Source organism: Periophthalmus magnuspinnatus, chromosome 21 (genome assembly GCF_009829125.3).
Source record: "Periophthalmus magnuspinnatus isolate fPerMag1 chromosome 21, fPerMag1.2.pri, whole genome shotgun sequence".
Lineage (NCBI taxonomy): Eukaryota > Metazoa > Chordata > Actinopteri > Gobiiformes > Gobiidae > Periophthalmus > Periophthalmus magnuspinnatus.
Window position 1 is genome coordinate 48,236 of NC_047146.1, and position 15,304 is coordinate 63,539.

At 45.3% G+C, this 15,304-nt stretch overlaps 1 protein-coding gene across 3 annotated transcripts; it reads left to right on the forward strand.

Moving 5' to 3' along the window:
- The first annotated feature begins 268 nt into the window (after positions 1-268).
- gtdc1 (glycosyltransferase-like domain containing 1) lies at positions 269-15,096 on the forward strand. Of its 3 annotated transcripts, XM_033986633.2 has the most exons (11): positions 269-297; positions 3,094-3,278; positions 3,358-3,525; positions 3,686-3,859; positions 7,682-7,750; positions 8,797-8,895; positions 9,412-9,521; positions 9,617-9,761; positions 10,492-10,562; positions 12,419-12,510; positions 14,506-15,096. In XM_033986633.2, exons 1-11 carry the CDS (start codon positions 286-288, stop codon positions 14,581-14,583), a joined length of 1,203 nt encoding a protein of 400 aa, XP_033842524.1. In that variant the 5' UTR covers positions 269-285; the 3' UTR covers positions 14,584-15,096. The 3 variants fall into 3 exon arrangements, with proteins under 3 accessions (XP_033842524.1, XP_055086578.1, XP_055086579.1); XM_055230603.1 differs by lacking the exon at positions 7,682-7,750 and having other exon boundaries at positions 14,506-14,969; XM_055230604.1 differs by lacking the exons at positions 269-297; positions 3,094-3,278 and having other exon boundaries at positions 3,455-3,525; positions 3,697-3,859; positions 14,506-14,969.
- The last annotated feature ends 208 nt before the right edge of the window (positions 15,097-15,304 follow it).

Below are 15,304 nucleotides of genomic sequence, written 5' to 3' on the forward strand. Positions count from 1 at the left end.
ACAGTGGAGCACTTCCTGTATTACCACATGACATCTGAAGGTGGAACAGAGTGTTTTCAGTTTGAGAGAAGAACTCCTAGCTTAAATCATGTGTGAATGAAACAAAACACAACTTTGGGCTTGATTTTTATGAAGAAACGTCAGAACAGGTCTAAAAAGGCCATAAAATGAGGCATGTTCCATAAGACATCCACTGTGTGGCGCTGTCCGGGACAGAAGGACGTCATAGTTTAATCGCTGCTGTCTCTTTAAGCGGCGTGATGACGTATTCAGAAGGACGCACTGATGCAGGAAGTGGTGAGTACACATGCCGCAAATTGTAGTGTTTTTTACGTGTTTAAAATTGAGCACCGGAGAAAACTGGGAACCGAGAGAGCGAGCAACGGAGCCCGGCTCTGTCTGCGCCGGTACCGGGGTTTGTACCGGGGTTTCTGCAGGGGTCTGCAGCGCCTTTCACCGGGTCTAGAGGGAGTATAGCAGACACGGCACGGAGTTAGCCCATGTGGCTAATGCTAATTTTTACAGTGTGAAGAAAAAACATCAAAACAAATATACAGTCTACAAACTATAAACCCAAATATACAGTCTACAAACTATAAACCCAAATATACAGTCTACAAACTATAAACCCAAATATACAGTCTACAAACTATAAACCCAAATATACAGTCTACAAACTATAAACCCAAATATACAGTCTACAAACTATAAACCCAAATATACAGTCTACAAACTATAAACCCAAATATACAGTCTACAAACTATAAACCCAAATATACAGTCTACAAACTATAAACCCAAATATACAGTCTACAAACTATAAACCCAAATATACAGTCTACAAACTATAAACCCAAATATACAGTCTACAAACTATAAACCCAAATATACAGTCTACAAACTATAAACCCAAATATACAGTCTACAAACTATAAACCCAAATATACAGTCTACAAACTATAAACCCAAATATACAGTCTACAAACTATAAACACAAATATACAAACTATAAACACAAATATACACAAACTATACAGTCTACAGTCTAGTGGAAGAGATGGTAACAGCAACAGACAATAAACAATACACAGTTGGAGTTTTCATAGACTTAAGCACGGCCTTTGACACCACTGACCATAAAATACTCTTGAAAAGAATGTAAAGGTGTCAGAGGCTCTGCACTCGCCTGGTTAAATAGTTATCTTAGTAACCGACATCAGTATGACATCAGTATGTGCATATGAACAATGTTGACTCAGATAAAAAGACGATTACACATGGAGTTCCACAAGGTTCCATTTTGAGACCAAAATTGTTCATGATGTATATAAATGATGTATGTGACATACTGAAAAACTTAAAGTGCAAACTGTTTGCAGATGATCCCAGTCTGTACTGCTCAGGAAGAGACTTAGATCAACTTCTGGATACAGTAGAAAATGAGCTCAAAATAATAAAGAAATGGTTTGATATTAACAAACTATCACTTAAGTAAAACCAAATATATACTCTTTGGGAATAGACAAATTTCTAAACAAATTAAAATTAAAATTAATGATATAGAAATAGAAAGAGTACATGGAACTAAATTTTTAGGTATCACCATTGATATTAAAATGAGCTGGAAACTACATATAAATAATGTAAAAACAAAAGTATCAAAAACTATTGCTATAATGTGTAAAATAAAAACTTTTTTAAACCAAAAATCATTGTTTATATTATATTGTTCTCTTTTCCTTCCATACCTTAATTATTGTGTGGAAATATGGGGGAACAATTATAAATCCAATATGAATCCAGTATTTTTACTTCAAAAGAAAGCGATTAAGATTGTCAATCAGGCAGAATATTATGCATCCACTAACCCACTCTTTATTAAACTAAAAACATTAAAACTAAACTGGTTGAGTTTAATACAGCAGTTGTTATGTATAAGGCCCAGAGTCGCTATAACCTGAGGGGAACTGGTATCTTCCAAAAAACTATGGCAAGAACTACAAAAAAATCTATGCGCATCTCAGTTACAGGGGTTAATTTATGGAATCGTTTGGATAATGAATTAAAAAGCTGCACATCAATTAAATTATTCAAAGCAATAGTATAACTGTTACTATGACAACTGAGCTGAACATTAAAGAACATAGTATAAACTTTGTCTATAACATAATATAAATTATGTAATAAGAAAACAAAATAGTAATAATGATATGCTGATGATTAAAAATAACACCTACGATCATGATAATAAGGACTACTAATGATTATTATATATAAATATAAACCCAGAGGTGACCGTATGAATATAAAAACAAATGTATTTCTTCTGTATTGTATAATTATTTGAAATTGTTGTGTTTTCTCTTGTTGTGTATATTGTTATTTATATGTGGAATTAGGCAGGCATAAATAAGCTCAGCTTCAGCCAATGCCTTTCAGTCACAATGGACGGATTCTGTGTGTGTGACTGTGATATTGTTTTGTTTGTTTTCTGTTTGTGTCTGAATAAACTAACCAAATCAATCAAACAAACAATAAACACAAATGTACAGTCTACAAACGATCAACACAAATATACAGTTTCCTCTGAGTCTAACACGAGTCTAACCCATGTCTCCCCCGGGTCTCCCCCTAGTCTAACCATAGTCTCCTCTGAGTCTAACCATAGTCTCCTCTGAGTCTAACCATAGTCTCCTCTGAGTCTAACCCGAGTCTCCCCCAAGTCTACCTCGAGTGCAAAGTTCAGTCCAACCCCCCCCCCTCATGGCGCAGGCTGCGACCCACTCTTCTGTGCACAGGTCAGTTTCTTATCAGACCATTATCTTCCAATCTGCCTGAGTGAAACTGGTCCTTTCAGAGCCATAATGGCCGCTGCAGAGTTCTTTGTTGGTCTTTATCTCTCCATTATTTAAACATTCAAAAATATTTCACATTGGAAACAGTAATGAGTTCAACGGGACACCCGAAGAATCACAAGCACCCACTGAGTGTCCTTTAGTGCTGGTTTAGACCTGGTTTAGACTTGTTTTAGACCTGTATTAGTCCTGGTTAAGTCCTGGTTCAGTCCTGCTTCTGACCCAGTCTCTCTCCTAGGCCGGCTCCGGTCCGGTTCTGCTCTTGGAGCCGTTCTATGGAGGCTCCCACAAACAGCTGATGGATCTTCTAGTCCAGGACTCGGACTGGACTCTGTGGACACTTCCCAGTCATAAGTGGCACTGGAGAGCCAGAACCTCAGCCCTAGTCTACAGCCAGACCCTGCCCCGGGACCACCAGTACAGGTACTAGATCGGGACTAGACCAGCACTAAATCAGAACTAGACCAGGACTAGACCAGGACTAACAGACCTGTCTCCACAGAGTCCTGTTCTGCTCCTCGGTCCTGAATCTATGTGAGCTCGTGGCTCTAAGGCCGGATTTGGCCAGACTAAAGAAAATCCTGTACTTTCATGAAAACCAGCTGGTCTACCCCCGACAGAAGCCCCAGCACCGAGACTTCCAGTATGGCTACAACCAGATCCTGTCCTGGTGAGTCCAGACCGGCTGCAGACCTAGTCCAGAATTGGCCTGGTCCTGCCCTAGTCCTGGTCCGGTCCTGGTCTGGTCAGGTTTTAGTCCTGGTCTAGTCCTGGTCTGGTCCCGGTCTGGTTCTGGTCTGGTTCTGGTCCTGTTTTAGTCCTGTTTTCAGTCTCGTTGCAGATGAGGTGGTGTTTAACTCTCAGTTTAACCTGGATTCGTTCGTCGGATCTCTGAGGTCTTTCCTCAAACAGATTCCGGATCCCAGACCTCAGGACCTGGAATACAGGATTCGGTCCAAGTCCCGAGTCCTGTTCTTCCCCCTGGACCTGCCCCAAGTTGAGCCGTGAGTCTCTATATGTTTATTTCTATGGCTCAGATCCACAAACATATAAACACACACACACACACACACATATATATATATACCGTAAATTTCGGATTATAAGCCGCTACTTTTTTTCCACGCTTTGAACCCTGCGGCTTTTACAGCAGTGCGGCTTATATATGGAATTTTACTGGATAACGACCCCTGGGGGGCGCTCTCTAGCTGTAAACGTAAAAGTGAGACAGACGTGGGGAAAGATTCTGCTCTGAAGAATTCACTAGTTTTGATTTTGAACGATCATTTTGCGCATCATGAAATGGATATGATGCAGTTTTTAAGATAAAGAAACAGAAAGGAAACAGAGCAGGGGTCGGCCTTTAACACGCACGCAAAGAGCCATTTGGACCCACTTTCCACATAAAATAAAACACTGGGAGCCGCAAATACTTTTTGACATCTAAAATGAAGATAACACTGTATAATAACAATAATGTAACGGAATAATGTAGGTTTTACTTTCACGGACAAGCCTTCTACACGTGGCAGATAAATATGGCAAAAACAACTTAAGTGCATTAAAAAAATACAACTCACCAAACCGCTGCATCATGCATCGCGCTGATTATGTGATAATGTCTACTCTGCTCCGCAGTTTCTTTAAAAAAACAACAACAAAAAAACTCGTAGCGTATCGTTTAATCCCAGGTGCTTATTCTCCATGTGCCAAAGCAGTTTTGAAGGTTTCATTGCCTTATTTGCTTTTCCCGTATGTTACGCAGAGCGGACTTGTAGCGACAAACCCAGATTTTAAGTAGGCATTGTCTGTTAAATTTATCTTTCTTTTTCTTGGAGGTCGTAGTCTCTTCTTCTGGCTCCTCAGTTGTCCTTTTCCCCTTTGTTAAAAAGATCTCCAAAGACTTTTGTTTTGGCTCATTTTCACTCGCTTGTGGCTCTACTTTAATGCGTCGTGTCTGATGTGTTAAACGTGATACGTCACCGCGGAGACAAGAGCAGATAATATACTTGCTACTACATCAAATAGATTTCTGTGGCGATTTCCAGCAGGATTTTCATGATACATCTACGGACGAGCTTATTAGTGTGTCATTAGGGACGGGCCAAAGTTGCTCCTGACCCCTGTGCGCACAACGTCTGAAAATCAGGGCTCTTTACGCAGGACTGTGAGCTGTGTCTGTGTTAGTTCCCAAGCCACGCAGAGCCGCAGTATAAGGCTGAAAGAGGCGCATACGGCTCCGGAGCCGCGAGTTGCCGACCCCTGAAATAGAGCCACTGCACGTAAGCTCGACATCAATGAATCCAACTTGGTCAATGTAAAAAGACGACAAAAGTTTTCAGAGGAAATAAAAGCAGATTTTCCGTGTTGGTGCAGCTTTATTTTCTAAACCTGCAGATGTGTTCATCCCGTGTTGTTGTCGTGTTGGTGCCAATTTTCAGGCACAGTTTAAAAAAAAGCGTGTCGGTGCACCGTCTTTCTGTGTAAATATCTCATGTTACAATATGAAAACCTGCGGCTTTTATTCAGGTGCGGCTTATATATGTACAAAATTGATTTTCTCTTCAAATTTAGCTGGTGCGGCTTATATCAAGGTGCGCTCTGTAGTCCGAAATTTACGGTATATATATATATATATATATATATATATATATATATATATACATACATACATACATACATACATACATACATACATACATACATACATACATACATACATACATACATACATACAACCCCAATTCCAATGAAGTTGGGATGTTGTGTAAAGCTTAAAAAAAACTTTTAAAAAATACAGAATACAATTATATGCAAATCCTTTTCAAACTATATTGAACTGGACTACAAAGACATGATATTTAATATTCAAACTGATAAACTTTATTGTTTTTTTATGCAAATTTTCACTCATTTTCAATTTGATGTCCACTTTGTGAACAACTGCGTGAGCAAATAGTCTAACAGTCAAAGAACAACGTTTCTCGATGTACAATTGCAAGAAATTTAGGGATTTCATCATCTACATCATCTCTGTGTTTTTCTTTTCTTTTATTTCTTTTATTTATTTTTATGTGTTTTATTGATTTTATTGATTTTATTTTTTTTATGTCACTTTGTCTCTGTGCAGCACTTTGGAAACAATTTGTTTATGAAATGTGCTATATAAATAAAGTGGATTGGATTGGATTGGATTGGATCTACGGTCCATAATATCATCAAAAGATTCAGAGAACCTGGAGAAATTTCTGCACATAAGAGGCAAGGCCCAAAACCAATACTGAATGCCCGTGCCCTTCGACCCCTCAGGTGGTACTGTATTAAAAACATGAATGTGTAAAGGATATACCACATGGACTCAGAAACACTTCAGGAAAACACTGTCAGTTAAAACAGTCTGTCGCTACATCTCCAAGTGCAAGTTAAAACTGTACCATGAAAAGAGAAAGCCAAATATCAACAACACCCAGAAACACCGTCGGCTTTTCTGGGCCCGAGCTCACCTGAGACGGACTGACGCAAAGCAGTAAAAAGTGTGCTGTGGTCTGATGAGTCCACATTTCAAATTGTTTTTGGAAATCATAGACGTAATGTCCCGTGGGCCAAAGAGGAAAAGGACCATGCGGATTGTTATCAGGGCAAAGTTCAAAAGCCTCTGTGATGGTCTGGGGGTGTATTAGTGTTCATGGTCTGGGGGTGTGTTCATGGTCTGGGGGTGTGTTCATGGTCTGGGAGTGTGTTTGTGTTCATGGTCTGGGGGTGTGTTCATGGTCTGGGGGTGTGGTCATGGTCTGGGTGTGTGTTAGTGTTCATGGTCTGGGGGTGTGTTCATTGTCTGGGGGTGTGTTCATGGTCTGGGGGTGTGTTCATGGTCTGGGGGTGTGTTTGTGTTCATGGTCTGGGGGTGTGGTCATGGTCTGGGAGTGTGTTTGTGTTCATGGTCTGGGGGTGTGTTCATGGTCTGGGGGTGTGGTCATGGTCTGGGTGTGTGTTCATGGTCTGGGGGTGTGGTCATGGTCTGGGGGTGTGTTCATGGCCTGGGGGTGTGGTCATGGTCTGGGGGTGTGGTCATGGACACATACACTTCCATCCAAGCAACAGGAACGTCCTGTTTATTTCAGAAAGACAAAGCCACATTCTGCAGGTGTTACAACAGCGTGGCTTTGTAGTAAAAGAGTGCGGGGACGAGACGAGACGAGACGAGACGTCTCCCATGGAAAATGTATGGCAAAATACGACAACGGAGACCCCGGACTGATGAGCAACTGAAGTTGTACGTCCAGCAAGAATGGGAAAGGATTCCTCCTGCAAAATGTCCTCAGTTCCCAAACGCTTATTGATTGTTGTTAAAAGGAAAGGTGATGTAACACAGTGGTAAACATGCTCCTGTTCAGGTTTATTGAAACGTGTTGCAGACATCAAATTCAAAATGAGTGAATATTTGCATAAAAACAATAAAGTTTATTCATTTGAACATTAAATACTATGTCTGTAGTTTATTCAGTTCAGTATAGGTTGAAAAGGATTTTTGTAAATCATTGTATTCTGTATTTTTCTAAGTTTTATGCAACGTCCCAACTTCATTGGGGTTGTACACGCACACACACACATCTCTTCTCTCTCCTCCTCTCCTTCCCTCTCTTTCTCTCTCCTCTTCTCTCCCCTCTCTCCTCCCCTCCTCTCTGCTCTCCTACCCTCCTCTCCTCCTCCTCTCTTTCTCTCTCCTCCTCTCTACTCTCCTCTGCTCTTCCTCCTTTCCTCCTCCCCTCCTTTCCTCCTCTCTCCTCTGCTCCTCTCATCTCTCTTATTTATTTGTTCTTTTTCAGATTTCTTCCTGAACACAAACGACAGAGACGACCTCGAGTCCAGGATCAGAGCCCCCGACCCGAGACGAGGTAAAAAAAACAGGACTGGACCAGTCCAAACTATATACATATATACATACATGTATTATATATATGAGAGAGAGAGACCCCTTCTGTGTGGACGACCTTCCCTCTCTTTGTTACCTTCCAGTGTCTGTGGTGTAGATCCTGGTGCTGTAGATCAGTGAGTCAATGTCTCATTCTTAACGTACAGTTTGATGTTGTCCATGTAGAGGAGGTGACTGATGGTCTTCCTGTTCCTGAGTCGTGTCCATAGCCAGTGTTGTTGATGATTTGGCCGAGGGGGTTCAGACTCTGCAGAGCAGCACTTGGGACAATGCATCTCCTTGGTATATATGCCACATTTGATGGTCACTTGTACAAGTGACCATTCACCTCAAGGGTGGTTTTCTACAACATCATGGAGTTTGCACTGAAGGCTCTTGGAGTCCTGTTGATGTTGTACAGCTCCATTCAGTGATCCATGTTGAGTCATAGGCTTTCTTGTATCAATCCAGGCAGTGCACAGGTTGTTCTTACAGCTTCAGGGAACTCGTTTTTTCATTACACCTCTCTGGGCCCCTGACAGTTGGCACACTTCTCTCTGCACTGCTCTAACCGTTGTTTCCATGGTGGGTATTGTTTCTCATGGCTCTTATAGCCAAGCAACTCTAGGATCACTGCTGCTGAAGTGTAAATCAGCTCAGTGTTTTCTGTAAATGGTCACATTTTTCTATAGCGCTTTTCCAAGGCACTTACTGTACGCATACACTGAGGGCAAGGTGGGTTAAGTGTCTTTTGCCCAAGGACACAACGACAGCATTCATCTGTGTGACCTAGAATCGCACCGCCAACCTATGGATCAGTGGATCTGACCACTCAACCAATGATGTTTATGTCAAGAGCGGGATTTGAACCTCCACCTTTCAGTGGACAAACACTCTACCAACTGAGCTACTGTCGCCCCATCTGTGATGGCTGAGGACCACCCTCCACAGGTGGTCTCATCCCCCTCTTTTCCGCGCTCGGGACCTCTACCAGAGGCCTGGGATATACATGTGTGTGTGTTTTTTCAGATCGGATGCACAGTCAGAACCTGGTCTAGACTCAGATGGGGGTCCAGAGTGTGCTCCAGACCAGGTCCAGCCTCTGCACATCGTGTGGCCCCATAGATGGTGAGTCTCCTTTGTCCCTGTCCGGGTCTTGACTGGACCCTTGACTGGACAGAACCTGTTCAGGTCCTGTCCAGGTCTTGACCAGTCCTGTCCTCTCCGTGTGTTTGACCACATGCTCTTGACAGGATTATAGTTTATTCAGATTAAATATTTACAAACTGATCCCAGTCCATCTGTCCATCACAACAGCAAAGTGGTTAGCCTCCTCTCAGTGAGGAGGTTGTGGGTTTTATTCCCTGCACATGTGTCCTGATGTTCACCTGACTGTAATCTCTGGATTAACACACAGCATCTGTAATCCTCATAATCTCAGTGTGGCCTCGATAAACTGCTCACTACACCACAGGGGATAGACTGGGACTAGACCGGACCTAGACCGCACCTAGACCGCACCTTGACCGCACCTAGACTGCACCTAGACCGCACCTAGACCGCACCTAGACCGCACCTAGACCGCACCTAGACCGGCGCTAATTCGGGGCTAAATCGGGACTAAATCTGTGTGTTCTGCTGTAGGGAGCATGACAAAAACCCGGCGCTGCTCTTCTGGGTCTTGCTAAGACTCAAAGACCGAGGTCTTGATTTCAGAGTGTCTGTTCTCGGGGAGAGGTTCTCCGAGGAGCCAGGTGAGCTGTTAGTCCTGGTTCTGACCTGGTTCTGACCTGGTTCTTACCTGGTTCTTACCTGGTTCTTACCTGGTTCTTATCCGGTCTCTCTGCAGAGGTCTTTGCTGAGTCCCGGGACCTTCTAGAGAACCACATTCTTCACTGGGGCTTCCTCGAGAGCAAAGACCAGTTCTACAAAGTCCTGACCGAGTCCGATCTGGTCCTGTCCACTGCCAAGCACGAGTTTTACGGGGTCTCCATGTAAGAGGCATGGTCCAGTTCATGTCCAGTTCATGTCCAGTTCATGTCCAGTTCATGTCCAGTTCATGTCCAGTTTATGTTCAGTTTATGTTCAGTTTATGTCCAGTTTATGTCCAGTTTATGTTCAGTTCATGTTCAGTTCATGTTCAGTTTATGTCCAGTTTATGTCCAGTTTATGTTCAGTTTATGTCCAGTTCATGTCCAGTTCATGTCCAGTTCATGTCCAGTTTATGTTCAGTTTATGTCCAGTTTATGTCCAGTTTGTCCAGTTCTGGTCCAGTCTAGGGGCCTAATTTATAATGTTTACACACTACACCTTGTGTAAATACAGCAATAAAATTGAAACAGAGGAAAACAACAGGCTCCATCTGCAGAGATGCTCGGTCTGACCAGGGGGCGTAGTCTGTCCTTTTATGGCGGAGGTGTGGAGAGCATAGATTGTAGGTGGAGTGCACACGCCTCTTGTGTATTCCACCTGCATGGAGTGCAGGTTTTGCACTGGGACTGGAAAAGTCCCATGCAATACTTTATAAATGAGGCCCCTTGTTCCCCGGTCTGGTCCCGGTCTGGTCCCGGTCTGGTCCCGGTCCGGTCCCGGTCCGGTCCCGGTCCGGTCCGGTCCCGGTCTGGTCCCGGTCCGGTCCCGGTCTGGTCCCGGTCTGGTCCCGGTCCGGTCCCGGTCCTGTTCTGGTCGTGATTTGGTCAGGTCCTGGTACTTGTCTTGTTTCAGGTTGGAGGCGGTTCACTGTGGGTGCTTTCCTCTGGTTCCTGATGCTTTGGTTTATCCAGAAATATTCCCAGGTAAAATTAAACGTATTTATTATTATATTATGTATTATTATTATTATTAAAAAGGTTTCATGTTCTTATTGTCTCTGTTTGGTGGATGGTCAGTGCGCTAAGTATAATCACTGTTTGACTTGAGATCAGTATGAATTTGTGAAGTACAAACGTAGAGCTGATGTCAAATACAGAACACACACAGAACACTCCAGAACACACACAAAACACTCCACAACACACACAGAACACTCCACAACACACAGAACACACACAGAACACTCCACAACACACACAGAACACTCCACAACACACACAGAACACTCCACAACACACACAGAACACACACAGAACACTCCACAACACACACAGAACACTCCACAACACACAGAACACTCCAGACCACACAGAACACTAGAACACACACAGAACACTCCTGAACACACAGAATACACACAGAAGACCCCAGAACAAACACTCCTGAACACACACAGAAGACCCCAGACCACACAGAACACTCCAGACCACACAGAACACTCCAGAACATACACAGAACACTCCAGACCACACAGAACACTCCAGACCACACAGAACACTCCAGAACATACACAGAACACTCCTGAACACACAGAACACTCCAGACCACACAGAACACTCCTGAACACACACGGAACGCTCCTGAACACACACAGAACACTCCTGAACACACACAGAAGACCCCAGAACACACACGGAACGCTCCTGAACACACACGGAACACTCCTGAACACACACAGAACACTCCTGAACACACACAGAACACTCCTGAACACACACAGAACACTCCTGAACACACACAGAACACTCCTGAACACACACAGAAGACCCCAGAACACACACGGAACACTCCTGAACACACACGGAACACTCCAGAACACACACAGAAAACTCCTGAACACACACAGAAAACTCCTGAACACACACGGAACACTCCTGAACACACACGGAACACTCCAGAACACACACGGAACACTCCAGAACACACACAGAACACCCCAGAACACTCCTGAACACACACAGAACACTCCTGAACACACACAGAACACTCCTGAACACACACAGAACACTCCTGAACACACACAGAACACTCCTGAACACACACAGAAGACCCCAGAACACACACAGAACACTCCTGAACACACACGGAACACTCCTGAACACACACAACACTCCTGAACACACACGGAACACTCCAGAACACACACAGAAAACTCCTGAACACACACAGAAAACTCCTGAACACACACGGAACACTCCTGAACACACACGGAACACTCCAGAACACACACAGAAAACTCCTGAACACACACAGAACACCCCAGAACACTCCTGAACACACACAGAACACTCCTGAACACACACAGAACACTCCTGAACACACACAGAACACTCCTGAACACACACAGAACACTCCTGAACACACACAGAACACCCCAGAACACTCCTGAACACACACAGAACACTCCTGAACACATACAGAACACCCTAGAATACTCCTGAACAGACACTTTAGGTTCAAGACAGGGACACTTTAAACTGCATTTAAATAAATAAAAGTCATATTTTTCTTTGAGTCTGATCAGAACTGTTGTTTACATTGTGGTTATGGACTTACTTCTATGTGTGTCACATCTGTGTCCAACCAGAAAGTAAAACTATAAACTTCATCAATACAACAAAACTAGAAAAAAACAAGACTAGATTTGAGTTGAATCTTAAATATAATGTTACAGTGTTAAAGTGCATCTTACTGTGAGACTCATGTCACTAAATGCTTATTACTGTCTGCCCCTGTCTGCCCCTGTCTGCTCCTGTCTGCGCCTGTTTGCCCCTGTCAGACCAATACAGGTACAGGACTCCAGATCAGCTCTGCAAAAAACTCATGCGATTCTGTAAAAGACCTGATCTCGTTCGGACCCACACTGTTCAGGTACTTCTGCACCTGTCTGCACTTGCCTGCACCTCTGGCTCTGCTCCTGTCTGCTCCTCTGGCTCTGTTCCTGTCTGCTCCTCTGGCTATGCTCCTGCCTGTTCCTGTCTGCTCCTCTGGCTCTGCTCCTGTCTGCTCCTGTCTGCTCCTCTGGCTATGCTCTTGCCTGTTCCTGTCTGCTCCTGTCTGCTCCTCTGGCTCTGCTCCTGTCTGCTCCTGTCTGCTTCTCTGGCTCTGCTCCTGTCTGCTCCTGTCTGCTTCTCTGGCTCTGCTCCTGTCTGCTCCTGTCTGCTCCTCTGGCTATGCTCCTGTCTGCTCCTCTGGCTGTGCTTCTGTCTGCTCCTGTCTGCTCCTGTCTGCTCCTCTGGCTATGCTCCTGTCTGCTCCTCTGGCTGTGCTCCTGTCTGCTCCTCTGGCTGTGCTCCTGTCTGCTCCTGTCTGCTTCTCTGGCTCTGCTTCTGTCTGCTCCTGTCTGGTTCTCTGGCTGTGCTCCTGTCTGCTCCTGTCTGCTCCTCTGGCTCTGTTCCTGTCTGCTCCTGTCTGCTCCTGCTCTTCTGGCTGTGCTCGTGTCTGCTCCTGTCTGCTCCTCTGGCTCTGTTCCTGTCTGCTCCTGCCTGTTCCTGTCTGCTCCTATGGCTCTGCTCCTGGCTGCTCCTGTCTACTCCTCTGGCTCTGCTCCTGTCTGCTCCTCTGGCTCTGTTCCTGTCTGCTCCTCTGGCTGTGCTCGTGTCTGCTCCTGTCTGCTCCTCTGGCTCTGTTCCTGTCTGCTCCTGCCTGTTCCTGTCTGCTCCTCTGGCTCTGCTTCTGTCTGCTCCTGTCTGCTCCTCTGGCTCTGTTCCTGTCTGCTCCTCTGGCTCTGCTCCTGTCTGCTCCTGTCTGCTCCTCTGGCTCTGCTCCTGTCTGCTCCTCTGGCTGTGCTCCTGTCTGCTCCTGTCTGCTTCTCTGGCTCTGCTCCTGTCTGCTCCTGTCTGCTCCTCTGGCTCTGCTTCTGTCTGCTCCTCTGGCTCTGTTCCTGTCTGCTCCTCTGGCTGTGCTCCTGTCTGCTCCTGTCTGCTTCTCTGGCTCTGCTCCTGTCTGCTCCTCTGGCTCTGCTCCTGTCTGCTCCTCTGGCTGTGTTCCTGTCTGCTCCTCTGGCTCTGCTCCTGTCTGCTCCTCTGGCTCTGTTCCTGTCTGCTTCTGTCTGCTCCTCTGGCTCTGCTCGTGTCTGCTCCTGTCTGCTCCTCTGGCTGTGCTCGTGTCTGCTCCTGTCTGCTCCTCTGGCTGTGCTCGTGTCTGCTCCTGTCTGCTCCTCAGGCTCTGCTCCTGTCTGCTCCTCTGGCTCTGCTTCTGTCTGCTCCTGTCTGCTCCTCTGGCTGTGCTCCTGTCTGCTCCTCTGGCTGTGCTCCTGTCTGCTCCTCTGGCTCTGCTTCTGTCTGCTCCTGTCTGCTCCTGTCTGTTCCTGTCTGCCCCTCTGGCTCTGCTCCTGTCTGCTCCTCTGGCTCTGTTCCTGTCTGCTCCTCTGGCTCTGTTCCTGTCTGCTCCTCTGGCTCTGCTCCTGTCTGCTCCTGTCTGCTCCTCTGGCTCTGTTCCTGTCTGCTTCTGTCTGCTCCTCTGGCTGTGCTCGTGTCTGCTCCTGTCTGCTCCTCTGGCTCTGTTCCTGTCTGCTCCTGTCTGCTCCTCTGGCTGTGCTCGTGTCTGCTCCTGTCTGCTCCTCTGGCTGTGCTCGTGTCTGCTCCTGTCTGCTCCTCTGGCTCTGTTCCTGTCTGCTCCTGTCTGCTCCTCTGGCTCTGTTCCTGTCTGCTCCTGTCTGCTCCTGCTCTTCTGGCTGTGCTCGTGTCTGCTCCTGTCTGCTCCTCTGGCTCTGTTCCTGTCTGCTCCTGTCTGCTCCTCTGGCTCTGTTCCTGTCTGCTCCTCTGGCTCTGTTCCTGTCTGCTCCTCTGGCTGTGCTCCTGTCTGCTCCTGTCTGCTCCTCTGGCTCTGTTCCTGTTTGCTCCTGACCCTTTTTCCCCTTTTAAGGTGGACATGTCTCGGTTTTCCTGGACGACTCTAAAGCCTCAGTTTTTGGACTTGCTGTCACAAACAGGAGGAACATAACTCTAGAGGTGGAGAAACCGTGACTCTCACTGACGGAGCGGCTCCAGGAAAGACTGTAACTTTACCCGTTATAATTATTGTAATTAATTTGCTGATGTTTGAGTGGGACTCCTCGGGTCCTCGGCTCCTGTCGGACTCTGCAACAGGCGCTGAGTGAAATGCCTCGATAACCTGCATTTAAGTCCGTTAGAAAACAGATGAACACAAGCGGATTCGTGTCTAGGTTAATATTTTATTAAAGTTTCAGGTACAATGTTTCAGGAAATGGGCCAAAAACAGTGACAGGAGTTAAAGGAGAAACTGCAGCACATGGTGGTCATTTTGTGTCAAACATATTTACAACAACTGTATGTATATTTTATTTTAAATCTCATAAACGTGACCTGTGACCCTAAAATAAAAGTGTTTTCTTATAATTGTGTTTGTCACAGGGACGTGCGGTCAGGGGAGGCAGGGGAGGCAGAGCCTCACCTGTCATCATGACAAGTAAAAAAAATAAATAATTATAACATCAAATTTATATTAATATTTGTCCACTGATTTTTATGTACAACTCATTTCGAACATTTTTTATTGTCAAAATCGCCGAATTTCCCTATTACCTGTTTAAATACAGGGATGAAACGAGAGGTGCGGCAGCAACGAGTCAAGCCTCACCTCTGAATGCGCCATCCATTACAAACTGGGTTGATACATGCAATTGGCCCGTGCTGCTTGCCAT